We start from the raw sequence: 23,731 nt of genomic DNA on the forward strand, positions 1-23,731 counted from the left end.
ACTGCCTCTCTTGAGAGAGGCCAGATCCTGTCGAGCGTGATGGCTGTCGGGGAACAATTTGGAGAAAGGAATGCCCCTCGAAGTCCCGAAGTTGGTGGTGGTCACCACAGATTATCAGTGTCAGGGGCTGGGGGGCGGTGTGTCTAGGGAAGTCAGCCCAGGGCCTTTGGTCAGCGTCGGAGCAGAATTGGTTCATCAGTCAGTTGGAGACCAGGGTGGTGTGCAGGGCCCTGCAGGTATTTCTACCCTTGGTTCGTGGTCTGATGGTGAAAGTGTTTTCGGACAGTGCGACAACAGTAGCATACATCAAAGCCAAGGAGGAACCAAGAGTCCCACTGTGGCTCACGAGACTCAGCTCTTGTTTGTGTGGGTGGAACTTCATCTTGAAGGCATGGCTGCCTCTCACGTCGCAGGAGTAGACACTGTACAAGCGGATTTTCTCAGCCAGCAAAAACTGGATCCAGGGGAGTAGGAGCTGTCCTTGGAAGCCTGGAATCACATTTGTGCTCGCTGGGGGACCCCTCAGCTGGACGCAACCCGGACCAATGCCAAGATGGAAAGATTCTTCAGTCGCAGGTGGGAGTCTGGGGCAGTGGGCCTTGATGCTCTAGTGTACCCATGGTCGACAGGGATCCTTCTCTGTTTTCCCTCTGTGGTCCCTCATTGCGCAAGTGCTCAGGCGTATAGAAGCCTATCCAGGGTCGTTGGTGCTGGTAGTGCCAGAGTGGCCGCAACGTCCATGGTTCGCCGATCTGGTACATCTGGCAGTGGACGAGCCTCTGCAGCTGGTTCATTTGCAGGGGTTACTTCGCCAAGGACCCATATTTTCGGATCGGGCAGATCGCTTCTGTCTCACGGCCTGGCTTTTGAGAGGCTGGGGTTGCGCCTGAAGGGTTATTTGGAACCAGTTATTGCTACCCTTCAGGCTCGATGTCCTGCTACTCCCATTGCTTATTCTAGGGTGTGGAAGGTTTTTGAGACCAGGTGTGGTCAGCAGAGGTAAGATCTGCTGGTTTCAGTCCCGCACGTTTTGTCCTTTTTACAGCAGGGCTTGTCCAGGGGGTTTGGCGTATAGCTCGCTTCGGGTCCAGGTCTCCACCCTGGGTTGTCTCAGAAGGGAAGGTACAGGGCAGGTCTTTGGCCTCTCATTCTGTCGTGCATTTCCTGAACGGTATTAAGCATCTGCGTCCCCTCTACGGAACGTGTGTCCGGAGTGGAATCTCAAATAGATGAGATAATATAATATCGCTGTAGGAACAAAAAGCAACAAATTACAAAATGTCGGCTAAACAGAGACTTCAAAGGAACGAAACAGCCGTGGTGAGAAGTAGGAAAAAATGTAAAAAACTCAGAGAATAGTTGAGCGCACAGACCTCAAACAAACCTCTTTTTGCAGAAAAATTCTTTGACTGTCTAAACAGTAGTGTAGAGCTAACCATGTCTGAGTTAAGTAAAGAGGGAATCGCGCCAAAATTTGAACATGTGATCCAAAGTGCACCAATCAGGATATACACAAAAAGTTTAGGATGAATGAAAATAAAAATGAGAACTGTAAACAAAGTTGAAGCACACTACATACATAAAATGAAGAAAAATGAAGAAAAATAAGGACTATCCAGTTGGGATCGGGTGAGACTCTAAATTGTGGGCTGTACTGACAAGTTCCAATGCTGAAAGACACAACACAGCAGCCATCGTTTTTATTTTCATTCATCCTAAACTTTTTGTGTGCTATTTACACCGCCTGCTTTGTATACCACAGATCAGACCAGAAGCCCACCCTTGGTATGTTTGCCAAAAGACTGCTTGTTCTGCTGCTGGGCCTAAGTGCTCTCTAGAAAGTGTTTCAGATTGTTCCTTTTTTTCTGGAGTTTTACAGTTTACTGGAGGTTGTATTTACTTTGGTTGGTGGCTATCCGATTTCGGGTTATCCATCCCAGGAGGTTTTAGTTCGCCCTGTTAAGTTATCTTGGCTTGAGTACAGGTCAATACTGAGGGGACTGCAGGTGGCACTCTCTGATAAGTAGCAGTGTCCCAAAGTTTTGTCCTCTGCCTCCATCTGCTGGTAGGGATGAATTAAACCCACTTGTCTGGGCTGATCTGTGATATTACAGAAACGAAAATTAGCAGATGATAACCAGTTTTCCTTTCTTGGCTCAAGTCTTGGTTTTATGGTGTTGGATTTTGAGAACTACCTCTCCCACCCCCTTTTTTTTTTTTTTTTTTTGTGCTTCTCCGCTCAAACGTCAACTTTAGTGGTTCATGCTGTATTCCACTTTGGGTGTGTCGGAGGTTAGTCACGCTTCTGGTCATGCCATATCCATCCTTGAACTGTCAGGGTGCTGCTTGGTCTTTATTTCTTTTTAGTTGCATTATTTTTATACCTCCTTATCTGGCAGTGGTTTGCAGCTAAAATATATATAATTAAAACCATTTTTCGTTTTATCTAAAACAACCTAACAGGATTAAATTTACATACAAAACTAACAAATCTTAAAATCACATTTGTTCTCATCAAGTTTCAAAATTGATATATGTTTCTTTGTACATGAAGGTAAAGCCCCAGAGGAAAGTCAGTTTTCACATTTTCAGGAAGGGCATATTTTTAATTTATAAGCTTTGTATTTTATTCTTCAGGTAGTCATGCTGTATTTGTTTTCATTTGCTCAGGATGGTAGTAAACAGTAGAGTAGCACTTTAATTTACTTGGGTCTATATTTTGCAAAGGAGTAGAACTTTGAAAAACTTGAAGATATATTTTGTTTGGGGCATGTTGGATAAAATGACCTAAGTTACTCTGCCTCTTCTGTATTCTAGGTAACTGTACCACTGCAAGGCTCACAGCTCTCCCTTCCCAATTTTGGATCCACTGCTGGGCAGCCTCTAATCGCTCTACCCCAATCCCTGCAGCCTTCCCTACAGCCTACACCGCAGCCTCAACACCAGAACTTGGCTAGGACTGCACCAGTAAATCAGCCCTTCAGAGGCCTGATACCAACTGCGACCCAGCACAGTATAATCGCCGGCAAGGTAACCTCATGATAAACCAGGAAGTAGTGTTCTATGGTAGGTGGTACCTATGATAATGTGGACTTCTAGGTCTGTCATTCCACTGGACCTCTGGTAAATGATCCACTGGACCTCTGGTAAATGATCACTCAGTGCCATAACCACAAACCTGTTAGGCTTTCACAAGGAGTACCCCAAGGCTCGTCCCTCTCGTCAACCCTTTTTAACATCTACCTCCTCCCCCTCTGCCAACTGCTTTCCAAACTGGGTTTCCAGCACTTCATCTATGCTGATGATGTGCAGATTCTCATACCAATTACTGATTCCATCACAAACGCAATGAAGATCTGGAATTCCGCCCTATCTGAAATAAACAAATTACTCACAGATAACTTTCTAGCACTCAACACCAACAAAACAGAGCTACTCATCCTTTATCCTCCTAATAACCCCCCTCTCAACCTCTCTCCCCCCTCGCTCTCCCCCTGCCCTTCCACACAACTGGTCCGCAGCTTAGGCATATGGATAGACAACCATTTTAACCTAAAAAAATTCATCTCTGCTACGATTAAGAGCGGATTTTTCAAACTTCACACCCTGAAAAGAATCAAACCCCTATTACATGCGTCCGATTTCCGAACAGTACTACAGGCCATGATCCTATCCAAGATTGACTACTGTAACGCTATCCTCCTAGGCTTACCAAAAAATACCCTCCAACCACTTCAACTGCTACAAAACGCTGCTGCCCGCATTCTCACCAACACGCACCGTCACGAACACATCACCCCTGTCCTTCAATCCCTACATTGGCTCCCTGTAGCCTCAAGGATAATATATAAAGCCCTCACACTCATACATAAAGCCATTCACAACCAAAACATGCAATGGTTCACTGAACATCTCCAACTCCGCAACCCTACCAGACCAACTAGACAGCAACACAAGGCCAAACTCCCAACACCGTCCCCCAAACTCATGAAACACGCCTCTATTAGAGAACGCTCTTTCATCATGGCAGGAACCTCCCACTGGAATAATATGCCCCCCCCACCTACGCCTGGAACCATGCCACAAAAAATTCAAACAGAATCTTAAAACATGGCTCTTCAAACGAGCATACCCCGACTAATTGACTACCATCCACATCTACAACTCTACCCCCCTACCTGATCCAAACTTACTAATACACTTCCCGCATCTACCCACCTTCTCATCTCCCTCCTCCTCCCACTTCCATATTCCCTTCTGCTCACATTACCTCTCCGCCACCCCCCTCCTCCCCTAACCTTTACTGTTTCCCATGTTACCATTCCATATTCCCTTCAGCTCACCCTACCTCTCCGCCACCCCCCTCCTCCCCAAACCTTTACTGTTGCCCATGTTATCAGTCAAATTTGACTGCATCCTCCCTTGTATATAGTTAATTTTCAGTCTCTTGTATATAGTTTACAAGCAGATAATAATCTTTTGTAAAGCCTGCTACTATATCATTTTATATTGTGAACCGTTATTTATATTCATTGTAAAGCTATTTGCTATGTTATGTTACACTGTGAACCGAGGTGATGTTTTGCTACGTGCCCCGGTATATAAAAATTCTTTAAATAAAAAAAAATTCTTTAAATAAATAAGGCTTTTATATGACACCTGAGATGTTAGGGAGACATTCTTTCAATCAGCAGGAATCAGCAACAAATACAGACATGTACATTGTACCGGAATTCTAAAAACAAATGTAGTAAGCCGCCTTGAGCATTATTTGGCAGGACAGGCTAAAAACCCAAAAAATAATTATTCCATTTTCTGGTCTCATGCCATCGCAATGTTATGCATTTATCTACATTCAGCTCTCATACTACCTGTTTTATTCCCTACATTTTTGTTTTTCTGCAATGTGTATGCTGTATTTCCTATCCCAATGTTTGCTGCTGTTCAGTAATCAGCAATTGTATTCAAACTTCTCCAGCCTTGTTTGCCTACGACAGATGCAAGCATCAGTGCTGTTATAGAACCGGTCCTTATTCTGCTGTCACATTGTTAGAACCTGCTGAAAGTAGTTTGGTAGCCCTGGAAGTGTTCTGCAATCCTCTTCTACATAATATTATAATCTAGGCACAAAAGAGCACCATCTCCCCAGTTTAAATCAAATATGACAAAAACAGAGTTGTAGGAACTTCAAAGTCAATAATCAAAGTTTCTTTAAAATTTCATTTTAATTTTTTATGTATTATATGTTCATACAAGCCGTTAAGCCCGTTCAAACGGGCGAGATTCCGTTAGTCACACCCGCTTTCTTCTCTTCTCCACAACTTCTTACCCTTCTCACTTACTCATATCCTCTTCCCTTTTCCTTCCATCGCCTCTCATCTTCCCTCTTTTTCTCTTCTGCACAACTTCTTACCCTTCCCACTTGCTCACTCATCCCTTTTCCTTCCATCCCCTCTCATCTTCCCTTTCCTTCCCCTGTCACCTCATGCACAACACAAGCTCTTCCCTCTTCCTCAGCCCTCCTCCGCTCCTTTTTTTCTGCACAACTTTTTACCCTTCCCACTTACTCACTCATCCATCCCCTCTCATCTTCCTTTTCCTTCCCCTCTCACGTCATCCACAACCCCTTCCCTCTCCCTCAGCCCTCCTCCACTCCCTCTTTTTCTCTTCTACAGGGCCGGCTGGGAGGGACCTCCTCCCTCCCCCCCTTCCCAGCGACAGAGGGCCGAGCTCAGGCTGTTAACATGTCTGAGGAGCCTTTTCTTGGAGCGGCGATCTCGTGCGCGCTTCACCACCGGGCTCGTTGCTGGTCCGCCCGACGCTCAGCTACCACCACCGCTGCTCCTCTACGCCGCGTCCACCGCTCTACGTTGCTGGCCCGACCAACACTCACATACCGCTGCTGCCGCTGCTCCTCAATACCGCAAAACGCCACGTCCACCGCTCTAACAGACGTGCTCTCTCACCCGCGCATGCGCGGCACGTTGGGCAGGGCTCTTTGTTCCGCACATGCGCAGTAGAGCTGCTCTCTACTGCGCATTTGCGGGCCATCTGTCAGAGCCCATTTATAAGGTAGATTTTATATTTGTTTTTGTAGAGAGATATGGTATCAGAGAATCAAGGTGCATAGATTTAATCCACTGTCTCTTACCTGCAATGAGCTTCAAGCAAAATCAGTATTGAAGCACAGACAAATCAAATCATTTACCATAAACTATCTATAATATAATCCTTTATTTTTTATCACAATTTTTTTTACCAAACCCAAAATCTAAAATTCCTTAAAATTTTGAGAACAAACCTTAAACCTTCTTTATATATATATATATATATATATATATATCTCACAAAACGGCTGCCGAAAAGTACTTAGCTTCACTGAATGCCAGAAAACCATATTTCAAGACCACATTTCAAATGACTCATTCAGGCGACTCAAGCATGGCCCATGTTTTGGCAAGATATGCCTTCCTAAGAAGTTCATTGATATATTTTCGGTACTTTCAGGATGCTGTGTCCTGAATGAGTCATTTGAATTGTGGTCTTGAAACATGATTTTCTAGTATTCAGTGAAGCTAAGTACTTTTCGACAGCCATTTTGTGAGAGATATATAGGAAAGTTGGTTCTTACCTGCTAATTTTTGTTCCTGTGGTACCACACATCAGACAAGACTCCTGGGTTTTGCCTTCTCGCACCAGATGAAAACAAAAGTATTACTGACACTTAACATGAGGTGCCACCTGTAGTTCCTCAGTATTAATCTGTACCCAAGCCAGAAATGAAAGAAACAAAACCAACATCTTGAATAATTAACCTCCCCTGAACAAGCAGTGGGAAGAGAAAACCTTTAACTGAAAACTGCTCCCACACAAAACCCTGTGTAGGACTAACATCACCTTTGCCATTCTTCAAAGTAATCCCATAAAAAAAAACCAAATCGAGCAGACTCTTCAATTCTCCCTTTCCTCCAGTGGGTGGGACTCTGGACTGATCTGTGGTACTACAGGAATAAAAATTAGAAGGTAAAAACCAATTTTCCTTTCCCTGTACGTACCTAGATCAGTCCAGACTCCTGAGATGTACCAAAGCTTGCCTAAACAGGGTGGGACTGTGAGAGTCCCTCTCGAGGCACACTTTCACCAGAGCCCATGGTCTCTGGGGCCTGGACATCCAGACAATAATCCCTGGCAAAAGTATGCAATGACTTCCAAGTAGCTGCTGTACAGATCTCCTATGGCGAAATTTGCTGACACTCGGCCTACAAGGCCACCTGAGAACGGGTAGAATGTGCTCGTAGCCCCTCTGGAATAGGGTGACCTTGACAGATATACACAGAGCTAATTGCCTCTTTCAACCACCGTGCAATTGTGATTCTTGATGCCTTATGACCCTTTTTGGTACCACTCCACAGTACAAAGAGAGATGATCTGATAAACAGAAGCTGTTCATAACTTCCAGGTACTGCAACAAAGTGCACGTCACATCTCACTGTCGTAACTCTTTAGCTTGAGGTGCCATAGGATTTAGATTTGGGAAGGACGGGAGCTCCACTGACTGATTTAAGTGGAATAACACCACCTTCGGTAGAAAGGATAGAACCGCTCTCAAGGACACTCCCTCATCCGAAATGCTCAAAAAGGGCTCCCTACATAAGACCTGAAGCTTGGAGATTCGTTGAGCCGAACAGATTGCCACCAGGAAAACCACTTTCAAGGTGAGATCCTTCATATCCGCTCATCTGAGGTTCGAACAGAGGTGCACACATGCTCTTTAGAACCATGTTAAGGCTCCAGGAAGGGCAAGGCTTCCGAATCGGGGGATGCAAATGTTTCGCTTCCCGAAGAAAATGCATAACGCCCAGATGAGCCACCAGGAATGCTCCCAAACCTTACCTTGAAGACATCCCACAGCACCACCTGAACCCTGAGGGAATTAAAGGATAAATCTTTGACCAAATCTTCCTGCAAAAAGGCCAAGATATGCACCACCGAAGCTCGCATAGGCTTCACTTTGTGCTTGTAATACCAGGCCTCAAAAACTCTCCAAACTCTCACTTAGGCCAGGGACATGGAAGTCTTCTTAGACAGCAAGAGGGTGGCGATGATTCCTTCCAAATAACTTTTATCTCTCAAACACTGCCTCTCAAAAGCCAAGCTGCTAGTCAAAAGCGATCTTCCTGATCTAAACAATCGGGACCTTGGTGCAGAAAGTTCGGCAGATGAGCTAGCCATAATGGTCCATTCACTGCTAGGTTGACTAAGTCCGCAAACCATGGACGCCTTGGCTACTCCAGAGCAACGAGAATCATGTTGCCAGTATGAATCTCTATGCGTTGCAAGATCTTGACTAGTAATGACCACAGAGGAAACACATACAGAAGAACTTCCGCCAACCAGGGCAGAACCAAGGCATCTACCCCTTCTGCTCCTCTTTCACTTTGCCGGCTAAAGAAACACGGGGCCTTGGCATTGCGGAAGGTCGCCATTAAATCCACGCATTGCGTGCCCCACCTCTGACAGCTCCCACTCTGAGATCCAGCTGCCGCTGGCTCAGAAAATCTGCTTGCACATTGTCTGTGCCCGCCATGTAGGAGGCTGCCAACCGCTCCAGATGTTGTTCTGCCCAAGCGATCAAAGTTCGGGCTTCCTGAGCTACTGCTCAACTCTTGGTGCCCCCCCTGGTCGGTTGATGTAAGCCACTATGTTGCATTGTCCAACAAGACCCTCACCGGCCTTCCCCTCACCAGGGGTACAAACGTCTGCAGGGCCAAGCAAACAGCTCTTGTCTCTAGACGATCGATGGACCACGAGGCTTCCTCCACCAACCACTGCACTTGTACTGACTGGTTCTCACACACCGAGAGACTGGCATCGGTGGTGATGATTGTCCAGACCAGAATGTCTAAATCCACACCTAGTCTTAACTTGTCCCGAAGGAGCCACCAGGAAAGACTAGATCAAGCACACTCCATGAAGAGGGAGAGGTAGCTGAAATTGTCCCAGCGAGATAGTAAAGCCAACTGAGGGACCTCGTGTGAGCAAACGTCCATGGAACTAACTCCAAGGTGGAAGCCATAGACCCGAGAAATTGCAAGTAATCCCAGACCTTGGGTACCTGCTACTTCAACAATCCAAGAACATGCGCTTGCAACTTGGAAATCGGATCTTCAGTGAGGAATACCTTCCCCCCCCCCCCCCCCCCCTTGTATCAAAATGCGCCCCCAGGAATTACAAAATGTGGGAAGGGACAAGATGACTCTTGGACCGATTGATCTCAGGCACCAGAGGACCAAGTCCACTGCCTTCTGACAAAGGATTTCCGATTTCACCAGAATCAGCCAGTCATCCAAATAAGGGTGGACCAGTATCCTGTCCCTCCAGAGAGTTGCAGCCACCATGACCATTACCTTGGTAAAGGTCCTGGGCACTGTTGCCAGACCGAAGGGCAGAGCACAAAATTGAAAATATTCTCCCAGAATCATAAGTCTGATATCTCTGATCGAGCCCTATGTGCAAGTAAGCCTCTGTTAAGTCCAGAGACGCCAGAAACACACCCCCTTGTGCACCGAGGAAATCACCGAACGCAGGGTTTCCATTCGGAACCAAGGAACCTTCAGAGCCACATTCACCTTTTTTTTAATTGAGGATTGGATAGAACATGCCCTCTTTCTTGGGATCTATGAAATAAATGGAATAGCGACCTGCCCCCTGCTCCTCAAGGGTAACAATGGCTCCCAGTCTGCACAGGCAACAAATGGTCTCTTGCACTGCCAGATTTTTTTTCTTTGTAAGTGCACGAGGAGACCATAAACCAATCTCTTAGCCCCAAGCAAATTCGAAAGTGAAACCTTGTTTTATCATGCTTAAGACCCATTGGTCCGATGTGATCTTGGTCCGCTCCTTGTAGAACAGAGCCAGCCCGCCTCCTATCACTGGAATCAAGGAGTGGACCAGCCTCACATAATTAGGCTGATTTGGTTCCTCCTCCACCCTGACAAGTCTTTTCTGCCAGACCTACACCCCCGAAATGACTGGTTCCAGAACGGTTGTCTGCTTGAGATCTGCCTCTGTGTATTCTCCAATGCTCTGGCCACCTGAGAGCGCCAAGTCCCTCTGAAGTGGGAACGAGGAAGAAAGGACCTTTTCCCTTTTGGCTTATCTTCAGGCAATTTATGAACCTTTTTCTCACCGAGAAATTTGATAATCTCCTCCAAGTCTTTGCCAAAGAGCAGTTTCCCTTTAAGGGGCAAAGCTCCCAGCTGAGACTTGGATGAAACATCTGCTGACCAGTTCCTCAACCAGAGGAGTCTCCGGGCTGAAACTGTTGACATAATAGTCTTGGAGGAGGTCCTGAGGAGATCGTACAAGGCATTCACTCTGTCTGTTGGGTCTCAGATTCAGACAAGGACCTGTCCACTTATAACTGCTGCCCTCAACATAAAACTGCTACATATAGCAGACACTTCAAAAATCTTCTTGAGGTGCACCTCCAACTTCCTATCCTGAAGATCCTTCAGAGCTGTAGAACCGGCAACCGGAATGGTTGTCTTCTTAACAGCCGAAACAGATGCATCCACCTTTGGGACCCCTTCAGAAGCTCAAGCGTATCCTCAGGCAAAGGATACAATTTATCCATGGCCCTGCTGACCTTTAGGCCTGTTTTGGTAGCATCCCACTCCCTAAACAGCAGTGAAATGGAAAAGACCTCGCTGGACCCCTGAGGCCAACCATGACTGGGTCCACTGTACCCAATTTGGAGTTCTCGCGGGATTTCTATACCCAGTTCCTCCAGAACCGCGGGTATGAGGGGACCTAGCTCCTCCTTGTGGAACAACCGTACCACCTTTGGATCATCGCCGTCAATGGTCAAGTCCTTCAATAGCCCCTGATCTGGGTCCTGATCTACCAAACCCACATCTAACCCCGGAGAGTCCTGTGCTTGCTGATCATCCGCTCCTGAAGCTTCTGAGGAGCTGTCCTCAGCGGGCGACAACGCCAGGGTCCTCAGGAGTCACCTGACCCTCGTGGCCATTGCATCCCCCCGAAGGGCCTGGATCTCTTTGCCAGCCTTACAGAAGCCCCCTTCTCATATATGCATCTTGTGGTCCTTCTGGCCTTATAGGCTTTGTGCAACAAAAGAGCAAAATCTGAGGAGAAAGAAGCAGCAGCATTTGAGTGCTCCTTGGGGTCCTTCTCACTTCCTAAAGGGGGGGCCTCTTGGTGCCTGGACCTCCCCTGGAGGTCACCACCACCTGAGATAACTGAGATGGGAAATCCCCCTCCACGGGCCCGTGCAGCAGCCCTGAACTTGGATAAAATGGCCACTCTTCCTGTGCTTAGCAGAAAGGGATCATTGGGCTGCCGCACCAGCGAGAGCTTCCCAGGCTCATGGCGCCGGGCCTACAACTGCTGCTGTGTTTCCCGACGTGCCCTCCCCACCAGAGAGGCACCGGGAGCATTTGCTGCTGCGTGTCCCTGCAAGCCGCACAGGCCGTACCAAGCGGCATAAAAATTGGCGCCAGGCAACAAGCGCAAAAACCACCAGAGGAATGGGAAGAAAACAACCAAGCCGCTCGATCAAGTAAGGAGCAGAGCTGGGCAAAAACAAGTTGTTCATAGCCGCCCCTGCCTGTTCTCTCGTTGAGCTGTCCTCTTAATCCTTTCTGTTGCTCTTAATCTTTTTTTTTTTTTTTCAAACAAAAACTTTAAGTAATAAATAAGTGTAATGAATGAATAAGCACTTCCCTCAAAGAATGGCTGCAGGCTCAGTCCGTCCCCCAGGGCGAGTGAACTAGGACCCCCCGGCAATCAAGGAGCGAGCTACAAAAGGGTCCCCCCCGACCTCCTGCTCGTCCGCCAGGGGAGATGGCCCCACAGGACCTAACAACCCCCCTGGGATGCAAGCACCACTGAAATCTGTAGTCCAATCTTTTCTTTTCTTTTTTTTTTTTAAATCAGACTGCAGACTTTGCACCTCCACCATCTGCTGGAGACAGAGAAACACTGAGGGATTGCAAGTGGCATCTCATGTTAAGTGGCAGTGTCAGTAAAACTTTCTCTGTCTCCATCTGCTGGAGGGGAGGCAAAAGTCAGGAGTCTGGACTGATCTGGGTACGTACAGGGAAAAATATATAAAGAAAGTTTAAGATTTCTTCTCATAATTTTAAGGAATTTGAGATTTTGCGTTTGGTTAAAAAAAAAGTGATAAAAGTGAGTGATAAAAATAAAGAATTTTCTTGACTCTATTATAGAGTTTATGGTAAATGATTTGATTTGTTGGGGCTTCAATACTGATACTGCCTGAAGCCCACTGCGAGCAAAAGAGTGGATTAAATCTATGCACCTTGATTCTCTGATAGCATATCTCGATACAAAAATATATATATAAAATAAGAATATATAATACATAAAAAATTAAAATGAAATTTTAAAGATAAACTTTATTGACTTTGAAGTTCCTGCACCTCTGTTCTTGTCATATTTGACATATAGTATAATGTCAGTAGGCATCGGGGAAGGTACTGTAGGCATGAATATCTTAAGCTATCAATCATTTTATAGCCATCTCCTACAAAGATTCAGCATATACTGTATTGCTATTCTTTGTTAAACAAGCATTTTACAAAGAGACAAGAGAATAGAGAAATATTTCAGGAAAAGACAGAAAGGCACCGACACACAGTCCTTAGGACGATACAGTAGAGTAGTCTATGAACTCCACACCACAATAAACCATAACTATAATACTATGTATGATAAAACTACCCGTGTAAGTACCTTGGTACAATTGGTCATGAACTACTTTGCTAAATGACTATGTCTAATGATATATTGTAACTGAACCTTTGACGGCACCTGTTAGAATGAACTATAGTACACTTTTACCTACATTAAATATGTGCCTACATGTAAACCTGTTAGAATGTACTATAGTACACTTTTACCTACATTAAATATGTGCCTACATGTAAACCTGTTAGAATGTACTATAGTACACTTTTACCTACATTAAATATGTGCCTACATGTAAACCTGTTAGAATGTACTATAGTACACTTTTACCTGCATTAAATATGTGCCTACATGTAAACCTGTTAGAATGAACTATAGTACACTTTTACCTACATTAAATATGTGCCTACATGTAAACCTGTTAGAATGTACTTTGTACACTTTTACCTGCATTAAATATGTGCCTACATGTAAACCTGTTAGAATGAACTATAGTACACTTTTACCTACATTAAATATGTGCCTACATGTAAACCTGTTAGAATGACTATAGTACACTTTTACCTGCATTAAATATGTGCCTACATGTAAACCTGTTAGAATGTACTATAGTACACTTTTACCTACATTAAATATGTGCCTACATGTAAACCTGTTAGAATGTACTATAGTACATTTTACTTACATTAAATATGTGCCTACATGTAAACCTGTTAGAATGTACTATAGTACACTTTTACCTACATTAAATATGTGCCTACATGTAAACCTGTTAGAATGTACTATAGTACACTTTCACCTACATTAAATATGTGCCTACATGTAAACCTGTTAGAATGTACTATAGTACACTTTTACTTACATTAAATATGTGCCTACATGTAAACCTGTTAGAATGTACTTTGTACACTTTCACCTACATTAAATATGTGCCTACATGTAAACCTGTTAGAATGTACTATAGTACACTTTTACCTACATTAAATATGTGCCTACATGTAAACCTGTTAGAATGTACTATAGTACACTTTTACTTACATTAAATATGTGCCTACATGTAAACCTGTTAGAATGTACTATAGTACACTTTTACCTACATTAAATATGTGCCTACATGTAAACCTGTTAGAATGTACTATAGTACGCTTTTACCTACATTAAATATGTGCCTACATGTAAACCTGTTAGAATGTACTATAGTACACTTTCACCTACATTAAATATGTGCCTACATGTAAACCGGTTAGAATGTACTATAGTACACTTTTACCTACATTAAATATGTGCCTACATGTAAACCTGTTAGAATGTACTATAGTACACTTTTACTTACATTAAATATGTGCCTACATGTAAACCTGTTAGAATGAACTATAGTACGCTTTTACCTACATTAAATATGTGCCTACATGTAAACCTGTTAGAATGTACTATAGTACACTTTTACCTACATTAAATATGTGCCTACATGTAAACCTGTTAGAATGTACTATAGTACACTTTTACCTACATTAAATATGTGCCTACATGTAAACCTGTTAGAATGAACTATAGTACACTTTTACCTACATTAAATATGTGCCTACATGTAAACCTGTTAGAATGTACTATAGTACACTTTTACCTACATTAAATATGTGCCTACATGTAAACCTGTTAGAATGTACTATAGTACACTTTTACTTACATTAAATATGTGCCTACATGTAAACCATTGCGATGGTATTTAAACTTAGCAACGGTATAGAAAAGTTTTTAAATAAAATAAATATTGTAGAGGCAGGTGAGTGTCATAATCTGCACCCCTGGAGATCCCCATACTTCCCTCTTTCAAGCTTGTATGTGAAATGGGAATTAAGTGTTGTGTCATGGGGTTCAGCTTCAAGTGACAACAGAACAAGAAGATTGAGACTCGTGTTCATACAGAGAGTTTATCAATTGCACAGTCTGATGCCAAAATTATCTTCCTGATAGGGCAGAATCTGGATTACATATAGCAGTGGGTCTCTTACAGTGAGCCAGCAAAGCATGTGCCTCACTAACCAATAAAGCTCATAGTCCTTTTTAGCACAGCCAAATAAATCTTCTGCTAATGAAAAATGTATGTTCTCACCAAAAGCACAATTTTACTAATCTCTGAAAAAGCAACATTTTTCTGTTACAGTTGCCCAAGGCCATTTTTGTTGTACTTGTGCAATATGAATGACCCCCTTATCTGAAATGACCTCTGATCTACTGCTCAAGTCTTGAACCTACTTATGCTAACAGGCTTTACAGCACTACTTTGTGGGATACTGACTGTGTAAGGTTTGCTCTGTTACTTACCAATATCCCGTCATCTCTTTGGCAGATGACAGAAATGGATTTGAAGCCTTATGGAAGTAGCATGGATCATGTTAAACCAGGTACTCCTCCCATTGCTGGCAGGAGCACCACTCCAACATCCAGTCCTTTCCGGTAAGTAATACAAATAAAAAAAATAATCTGATGCTGTTCAGAAAGGACAGCACTCTTGTGCAAGGTGTCTCTAACATCTGTGTAATAGCAAATATTTCCAGGACAGAGAGAGACAATAAGCAGAGGACACAATGGAGCCTTGCTTAAAGGTCTGTTTTGAATCTGTTTCAAAATTGTTTATGCTTTGCCAGGGTAAGCAAGGAGGAGAGACACTGAAGGTGAAATAAATGGCTGAGTAGAGGAATACTATACTTGTTTATGCTTTTTTAAGTTTACGTGTTTATTATCAGCAATATTCAATGTTTTCCTAGCGAGTAAACACGCAACTCTCCGATTTCCTAGAAGAAAACAATATCCTACACCCCACCCAATATGGTTTTCGTAAAGACCGCAGCACCGAAAAACTCCTACTCGCATTAACGGACACCATTCTCAAAGGCATGGACCACGGCCAATCATATCTACTCGCCCTTCTCGATATCTCAGCCGCATTCGATACCGTGAATCATCAAATCCTGTTATCACGATTAGCAGAGATAGGCATCGCAAACACAGCCTTATCCTGGTTCTCCTCATACCTAGACCACCGCAAATACTTAGTCAAGCTTGACAATTTTGAATCCACACACATTCCCCTCACACAAGGGGTACCCCAAGGCTCCTCTCTATCCTCCACCCTCTTCAATATATACTTACTCCCTCTCTGCCACCTCCTCTCTAAACTTGGACTAAAATTCTTCCTGTACGCTGATGACGTACAAATACTTATTCCAATTCAAAAATCCATCAGCGAAACCCTACAATACTGGGAAACATGCTTGACATCCATTAATTCTCTCCTCTCCAATCTCCATCTCGCACTTAACACCTCGAAAACCGAAATCCTCATCCTAGCTAACCAACCCCTCAACTCAATCCACCAAATGATCCTCAACGCCTCACAATCTCACACACTATCGCCTAGTGTCAGAGACTTAGGAGTAACCCTTGACAATCAACTCTGCTTCAAATCTCACATTAAATCCCTTCTAAAAGGGGGCTTCTACAAACTACAAATCCTCAAAAAACTGAAGCCCCTTCTCCACGCCCATGACTTCCGCACGGTTATGCAAACCACCATACTTACCAAACTCGACTATTGCAACTCCCTCCTCTTAGGACTCCCATCCTCTACCATGAAACCACTCCAAATCCTCCAAAATGCCATGGCAAGAATTTTAACAAACACTAGAAAAACTGACCACATCACTCCCATACTCCAAGACCTCCATTGGCTCCCCATCACCTTCCGTTCCCAATATAAAACACTTACCATTCTCCACAACACGCTACACAACAACAATCCACCCTGGCTTGAAGACATGCCACAATTCCGTCAAGCTAACCGTCCCACTAGAAACTCCCTTGCGGGTACTCTCCAAACCCCCTCACTTAAAATTGGGCACCTCACCGCCACTAGGAATAGAGCCTTCTCCATTGCGGGCCCCACCCTCTGGAACTCCCTACCCGTCAATCTCCGCTTAGAACCGTCCCTGAGCCATTTCAAAAAAGGAATCAAGACATGGCTCTTTAAACAAGCATACCCTAATTCCACCCAATCCTAACAGATTTTTCCTTGATTCACCTCAATCCCACCCTACCCTATATCCTCTTACCTTATTCTCTTCAACCCTCCCCACCCCCCCTGCCCCCTCCCCCCTCACCCCCCACCCCGCAACCATCACTGTATATCAAGTACACATGCCATGTTGCACTGTAAATAAGTTCCATATGCTAAATGTATCAAATGCACATGCCATGTAACATTGTATATTAGTTCTTTTGCATATCTAATCCGAATCGAATGCAAATAGTTGTATCGCTGCCTTTTAACTTTACTCTCTTATACTTGTATATTCACCCAGTTACCCCCTACCCTGTTCTTTGTAATTTCCTTTCCTTCTCAGTTTTTTGTAAACCGACATGATGTGTCCTACGAATGCCGGTATAAAAAAGTTTTTAAATAAATAAAATAAATAAATAAACAGATGGACTCGGGACCAGTGGGTTTATGCTCCCCTGCCAGCAGATGGAGACAGAGCAAGTTGACATCACAGTATATGTAACCTTGCAGTGACTACAGCCCGCTAGTATTCTCCTTCTCCAGCAGATGGTGGACGTGCATCTCCCTATGGGGATTGCTTCAGATTTTGGAAGGAGAATTTTAAATTACATGAGGAAAAGCCCCGCCCTCTTGTGGTGATACCAAGTTGTCTCTCCCCCAGTTGAGAGTTCCTGAGGTGATTTCCAAGTTCCCTCAGATGCGTGCCTTGGTCCGGTAACTGGGTTTCCCGGCGTGGACTTAGCTGATTGTACAGCTGAAAGGCAGTGGGTGCAGGAGTCTGAGCGAGGGCGGTGAGGGTAGATGCCCTCTCCTCCCACAGCCAGAGACAGTCTGTATTCAGCTAGTAAGCACTGAGCTCCAGTAAGTTTAAAAAAAAAAAAAAAAGGAAGAATTTCTTAGCGTCCAGTCAGATGACTCCAGAACAAATGGGTTATGCACCCCCATCAGCAGATGGAGACGGAGCAAGCTGAAGCAATAGTACATATACCCCTGCAGTGACCACAGCCCGCCAGTATTCTCCTTCTCCAGCAGATGGTGGATGTGTATTTCCCTACTGGGATTGCTTCAATTTTAAGAAGGAGAATTAAGGAAGAAAATTACTGCCCCTCTCTCCTGCTGTGATACCAAATGGTCCCTCTCCCAGCTGAGATTTCCTGAGGTGATTTTGCTGGTTCCTCAGAGCTGTGCTTTGACCTGGTAGCTGGTTTTCCGGCATGGGCTTAGCTGCTTGAGCAGCTGAAAGGCAACAGGTGCTGAAAGCCAGGCACAGCAGTGACGGCAAATGCCCTCTCCCCCTGCAGCTGGAGACCGTCTCTGTGCTCAGCCAGGTAAGACTGAGCTCTGGTAAGTTTAAAAAAGAAAAAAAAAAATTCAGAGACTTAGCAGGAGGTTTTACTTTTAGGACTTCCTTCTCCCTCCGGTCTCCATGCACCGTTCCGACATTCTTCCCGCTATGTGGGAAGTTGAAGGTCGTGGGCAGCCTGGTGGGTTGAACAGCCTATCTAGGCTATGCTCCGCTCCGAGGCTTTCACTGCGCGCTTTGTGGTAGGCCGCAATGCTTTTTAGCGTGCTTTATTAGGTTGCCCTCTACAGGCTTGTCAGTTTGGTGTGTGCATCTCACTGTGTGTCTAGTTTGTGCGCCTAGTTTTTTGGGCAAACAGTAAGGCCTTATCCTCTGAGTGTCCACATTAAGTGCCGCCTAGTGACCGCGCACCTACATCAGTGCACATCCAGCACTGTGTGCTTTTTTTTTTGTGCATTTTCCCATTGGCCGTCTGGGTGAGCGCCTAGGTGTGCACGCACATAAATATTGGACACACAACTTTTTGGCCACCCAGTAAAGCCTTGTCGGCCATTAAGGCACCTGTGCCTGAGAAGCCTAAGCGTCTCTCTCTTTGCACTGCTTGTCATATTCATGCGTCTCAGCCAGGAGTGCCCGCCGAATTGTGCCAGCGCTGTTTGGAGGTTCAGGGTAACTTGTCTTTCTCTGATTTCGCTAAGCCTGGTTCTTCCCAGCCGGAGGTAGGTCTGGGTAAAGATATCTCAGATGGGGCATCTGAATTTGGAACTCCCCTAACAGGCTCCTCAGCAGGGGATGGTAGCTCAGTTATTTATTCATTTATTTTGCATTTTTATATACCGAACATTTGTTTGCACTTCACATCGGTGTACAATAAAGTGAGGACTAGGCATTAATCCTTGTCCTGTAAAACATATAAACACACAGTACTGTAGATGTTATTAAATAAATTAAAATTAAAGATTTCCTAGCATGTAGCAGATGGACTCAGGACCAATGGGTATTGTGCTCTCCTGATAGCAGTTGGGAGACTGAGTCAGATTTCAATCTGATGTCAGCCTACATATGCCCGTACAGGAAGCTTAGCTCTTCAGTATCTCTCCTTCTCCTAAGCAGTTAGGGACACTACATACACTTGCACAGTGTTAGAAAATCCAAACCAAAGAAGAAAAAAATCTTACCTCTACAAATGAGCCTCGTTCTCCTGCGGTGATACCTAAGGGTCCCTCCCCCAGTCAAGAATTCCTGAGGTGATTTCTGAGATCCCTCAGAGGTAAGCCTCGGTCCCGGCATGGACTTAGCCCCCAGAGTGGCTAAGAGGCAGCGGGTGCGATACCGAGTGCGGCGGTGAAGGTATTTTCCCTCTCCCCCCCGCAGCCGGAGACCACCCGGCATGAGACCGGGAAGCGCCGAGACAAGGTAAGGTAGAAAACTTTCTTTAAGTCTCCGGTCTCCGAGGCTCGGTTAGCCGCACAGACCGTCCTTCCGGCGTCTGTTAAATCGGGTTGAGCAGCCCCGTCCAGGCTAGACCCCGATCTGGTGCGAGGGTCCTCACACGTGGAGACCCTCTGGGGGGGGTCGCCATCTTGCCCACGTGGTCGTCTGCACCATATCCCTCCTTTGATCGCCGCATTGCCCACTCAACTGAGCTGGGCGCATCTGTGCCAGGCGCACAGATAGGCCTGTGTGCACAGCGGCGCGTGCATCCCCGCTAAGCGCACCAATAGCGGCCTGCACGCACATCGTCTGCGCACCCAGAGCACACAACTAAGTCTCCCGGCGTGCGCACAGACGAGTTTTGAGCCATTCCACACGTACAAATCATGGCACCGCTGGCCAAGAAAGCCAAGGGACAAGCCCTCTGCCCAACTTGCCACCTGAGAGCTACGTAACCCGAAGTGGCCTCCGCCCTATGCCTGCAGTGCAAAGAGACTCTGGGGGAACCGAATCAAGGCCCTCCTCAGCCAGTACAGGAATCCGGCTCCACCAATGATAGTACCCCGTACCTCTATCTCCAGCTCGGACCCTCCTCAGATGGGCACCTCGGGGAACTCCACTGGATTCAATATGGACCCAGGGACCTTTTCCTGGGTGGAATTCTTCAAAGGGCTGTAAACCTTTGTCCAGGCGCAATCGGTACGGCCTGCGACACAGCCACAGTCTCCACCAGAAGGGCAAGACCTTCCAAGCCCTTCTTGGGGCCCCCCCCCCCCCCCCCAAGAAGTGCCTAAGCCGGGCAAAAGCCTCCTCCTATGGGACAAAGACACCTTGGGGGAAGAGCCTGACTCCCTGGAGGAAGGGGAAATCCCTCCAGGGATGGAACCATACCAAACCATGATGCAATTCTTCTCCAAAGACGAGTTACCAGATCTCGTGTGTCTGAGCCTGAAGATGCTGGTCATTCCTGGCACCAGTACCACGGTGGAGCCAAAGACGAACCCAGTTTTGGTCGGCCTCCGTCAGGCCTCATGCTATGTCTAATGCAGCAGGCCATACAACAACTGATTGACCTGGAATGGAATGCTAAGGAGGATGGGCCCTAGAAGCCCTATACCGCCTGGAACCCACAGCCAAAGAACTCCTAGGGTTCCCCAAAGTGGACGCCATGGTCTGCACTCAAAGTGCACTACCATCCCAGTCGAAGGAGGAGCTGCACTCAAGGATGCCCAAGCTTTTGCCCGGCTTAGACTGTTTGTATTTTTAAGTGGTCAGTCAGTAAGGCAGCTAGTGAGCAGTAGTTAGTGTGTTTATTTTTAAAAGTCTGTAAGGCACCTAGTAAGCAGAACTGAGTGTTTGTTTGTATTTAAAAAAAAAAATTAGCCAGAAGCTAGAAATAAGCTAGGAGCAGTGTATATCTAAGTAAAAAGGTTGAAAAGTTCAATTCAGTTACTCACCTTGGAAAGGTGTTGAGGTAATGTGATTTGGTTTGATTAGGTACCAACATTTGATAATCAAGAGTAATCAAGAGAGCAGTGAGTCCCTCTGGCTGACTAACTGAAGTTAGACTGTTTGGATTTCCCAACCCTAGCTCATCCTTTAATTTATAGGCAGGTGCCACTTTCACAAAAAAAAAAATACTTTATTGAGAGTTTGATCAGTCCCTTGTAGGCCACTACCAGACATATTGTGAATTCACTAATACATTTAAAGGACGTTAATTAGACACATTCCTACTCCCATAGCAACCTAAAACTTAACTAGGAACTGAACAAAATTGAGATAAAGGCAGCAACAAGAGGGGGGCTTCCCAGTCTTTTGCATCGAGTGTCACATTGTACATAATTTCTCCTTGTTCTGTTAAATTTCTCTAGCTGCTTCTTCTTCTCCAGTTTGAATAGCCCTGTTTTATTGTAACTTCATGATTTCTATTCACCTGTTCCAGGTTTCAAGTTCTTTTACACCCCTTGTTAATTGTAAACCAGCATGATGTGATACTTTATCATGAATGCCGGTATAGAAAAACACTAAATAAATAAATAAATAAATAAAATGTATGATTTTTTACCCGCCAGTGAGAAGTTGTACATGTGCATGCGATGCAAAGAGCTCCTGGCTCTCAGAGAACAAGTCCGATCTCTGGAGGCTAGAGTGGCAGACCTGGAGGAGCTGAGGCAGACAGAGAGGTATATAGATGAGACCTTCAGGGACATAGTAGCCAAGTCCCAACTTCAGACTGGCAGGCCTAGTGCTTCCTTGGAGGAAGAAGGTCTCATGATTGGAGAGCATCAACCGGGTGCAGCAGGAAAGGATCCTGTAGCAAGGACCTGCTCTCCAGGTGATGCATTGTCCTTTCGCACCGAGGATATCTCCCCAAGGCCTACTGCCCAGGAGAGAATGGTTAGGTCGGCCGTCATCGTTGGTGATTCAATTATTAGGAATGTAGATAGCTGGGTGGCTGGCAGGCGTGACGATCACCTGGTAACATGCCTACCTGGTGCGAAGGTGGCGGACCTCACGCATCACCTAGATAGGTGGATAAGTGCAAGGTGATGCATATAGGGGAAAATAAGCCATTCTATAGTTACACAATGTTAGGTTCCATATTAGGAGCTACCACCCAAGAAAGAGATCTAGGCATCATAATGGATAACACATTGAAATTGTCAGTTCAGTGTGCTGCGGCAGTCAAAAAAAGCAAACAGAATGTTGGGAATTATTAGAAAGGGAATGGTGAATAAAACAGAAAATGTCATAATGCCTCTGTATCGCTCCATGGTGAGACCGCACCTTGAATACTGTGTACAATTCTGGTCGCCGCATCTCAAAAAATATATAATTGCGATGGAGAAGGTACAGAGAAGGGCTACCAAAATAAGGGGAATGGAACAGCTCCCCTATGCGGAAAGACTAAAGAGCTTAGGACTTTTCAGCTTGGAGAAGAGACAGCTGAGGGGGGGGATATGATAGAGGTGTTTAAAATTGTTCATCTACCCTTGTTATATGTAACTGCTTTTTTCCGCACCATAGTTCCAGTTTGAAGTTTATTATGCACCCCTGTTTTACTGTGAACCAGCATGATGTGACTGTTGTCATGAATGCCAGTATATAAAAAACCTAAATAAATAAAATAAAATAAAAATCATGAGAGGTCTAGAACAGGTAGATGTGAATTGGTTATTTACTCTTTCGGATAATAAAAAGACTAGGGGGCACTCCATGAAGTTAGCATGTGGCACATTTAAAACTAATCGGAGAAAGTTCTTTTTTACTCAATGCACAATTAAACTCTGGAATTTGTTGCCAGAGGATGTGGTTAGTGCAGTTAGTATCTGTGTTCTTGGAGGTGAAGTCCATTACCTGCTATTAATTAAGTTGTCTTAGAAAATAGCCACTGCTATTACTAGCAACGGTAACATGGAATAGACTTAGTTTTTGGGTACTTGTCAGGTTCTTATGGCCTGGATTGGCCACTGTTGGAAACAGGCTGCTGGGCTTGAATGACCCTTGGTCTGACCCAGTATGGCTTGTTCTTATCCTTAAACAGTCATTTCATGTCGCAGCAATGACCCTGTAGATTGCCTCCTGCTGCGCCATTGTGACACGTGCCTGCTTGCTTGCTCTCCAGGGAGGCAACCACTTCCGCCGAAATATTAGAACCAGCGATATCTTTCCTCACGGATGCGACCTCTGATCTGTTGTGCACCTCAGCAAGGGACGTCTCATCCATAGTGGCCGCCAGAAGGCAAATATGGCTCCGAAATTGGTTAGCCGACGCGACCTCCAGGATGAAACTCACGAGAATGCCTTATAAAGGATCCCTCCTGTTCGGAAGTGAACTGGAGAAGTTAGCCAACAAATAGGACGAATCCTCAATACCCCGGTTACCGAAGGACATGAACAAAAGAACCCAGCGCTCCTCTCTCCGAAGAACCAAGGGCAGAGGAGCCCAGCGTTTTAGACCGTACAAAAACACATACCAAGCACCTTGCCGCACTGGCAGGGCCCAGTCCTTTTGGAACACACACAACAAGAGGGGGGAGCCAGCTCAGGTACAGGCCCCGGCCGCACCCCACTATGAGAATCAACAGACTCATCCACAGGAAGAAGCCAAAAGGGGGAAGACTTACTCTCTTCTACCAAAGATGGGTCGAGATAATGTCAGACAAGTGGGTCCTAACCATGATTCGAGAGGGGATACT

General features: G+C 45.2%; 1 protein-coding gene across 8 annotated transcripts in view; it reads left to right on the forward strand.

Moving 5' to 3' along the window:
* Nucleotides 1-23,731, forward strand: part of PRRC2C (proline rich coiled-coil 2C) — a 419,385-nt gene that overhangs the window by 368,433 nt on the left and 27,221 nt on the right. For all 8 annotated transcript variants that reach the window (XM_029618671.1, XM_029618666.1, XM_029618669.1 and 5 more), the window contains 2 exons: nucleotides 2,818-3,030; nucleotides 15,083-15,189. In XM_029618671.1, the coding sequence (XP_029474531.1) occupies nucleotides 2,818-3,030; nucleotides 15,083-15,189 (320 nt within the window). The remainder of the gene's footprint in view (nucleotides 1-2,817; nucleotides 3,031-15,082; nucleotides 15,190-23,731) is intronic.

Source organism: Rhinatrema bivittatum, chromosome 10 (assembly GCF_901001135.1).
Source record: "Rhinatrema bivittatum chromosome 10, aRhiBiv1.1, whole genome shotgun sequence".
Classification (NCBI taxonomy): domain Eukaryota; kingdom Metazoa; phylum Chordata; class Amphibia; order Gymnophiona; family Rhinatrematidae; genus Rhinatrema; species Rhinatrema bivittatum.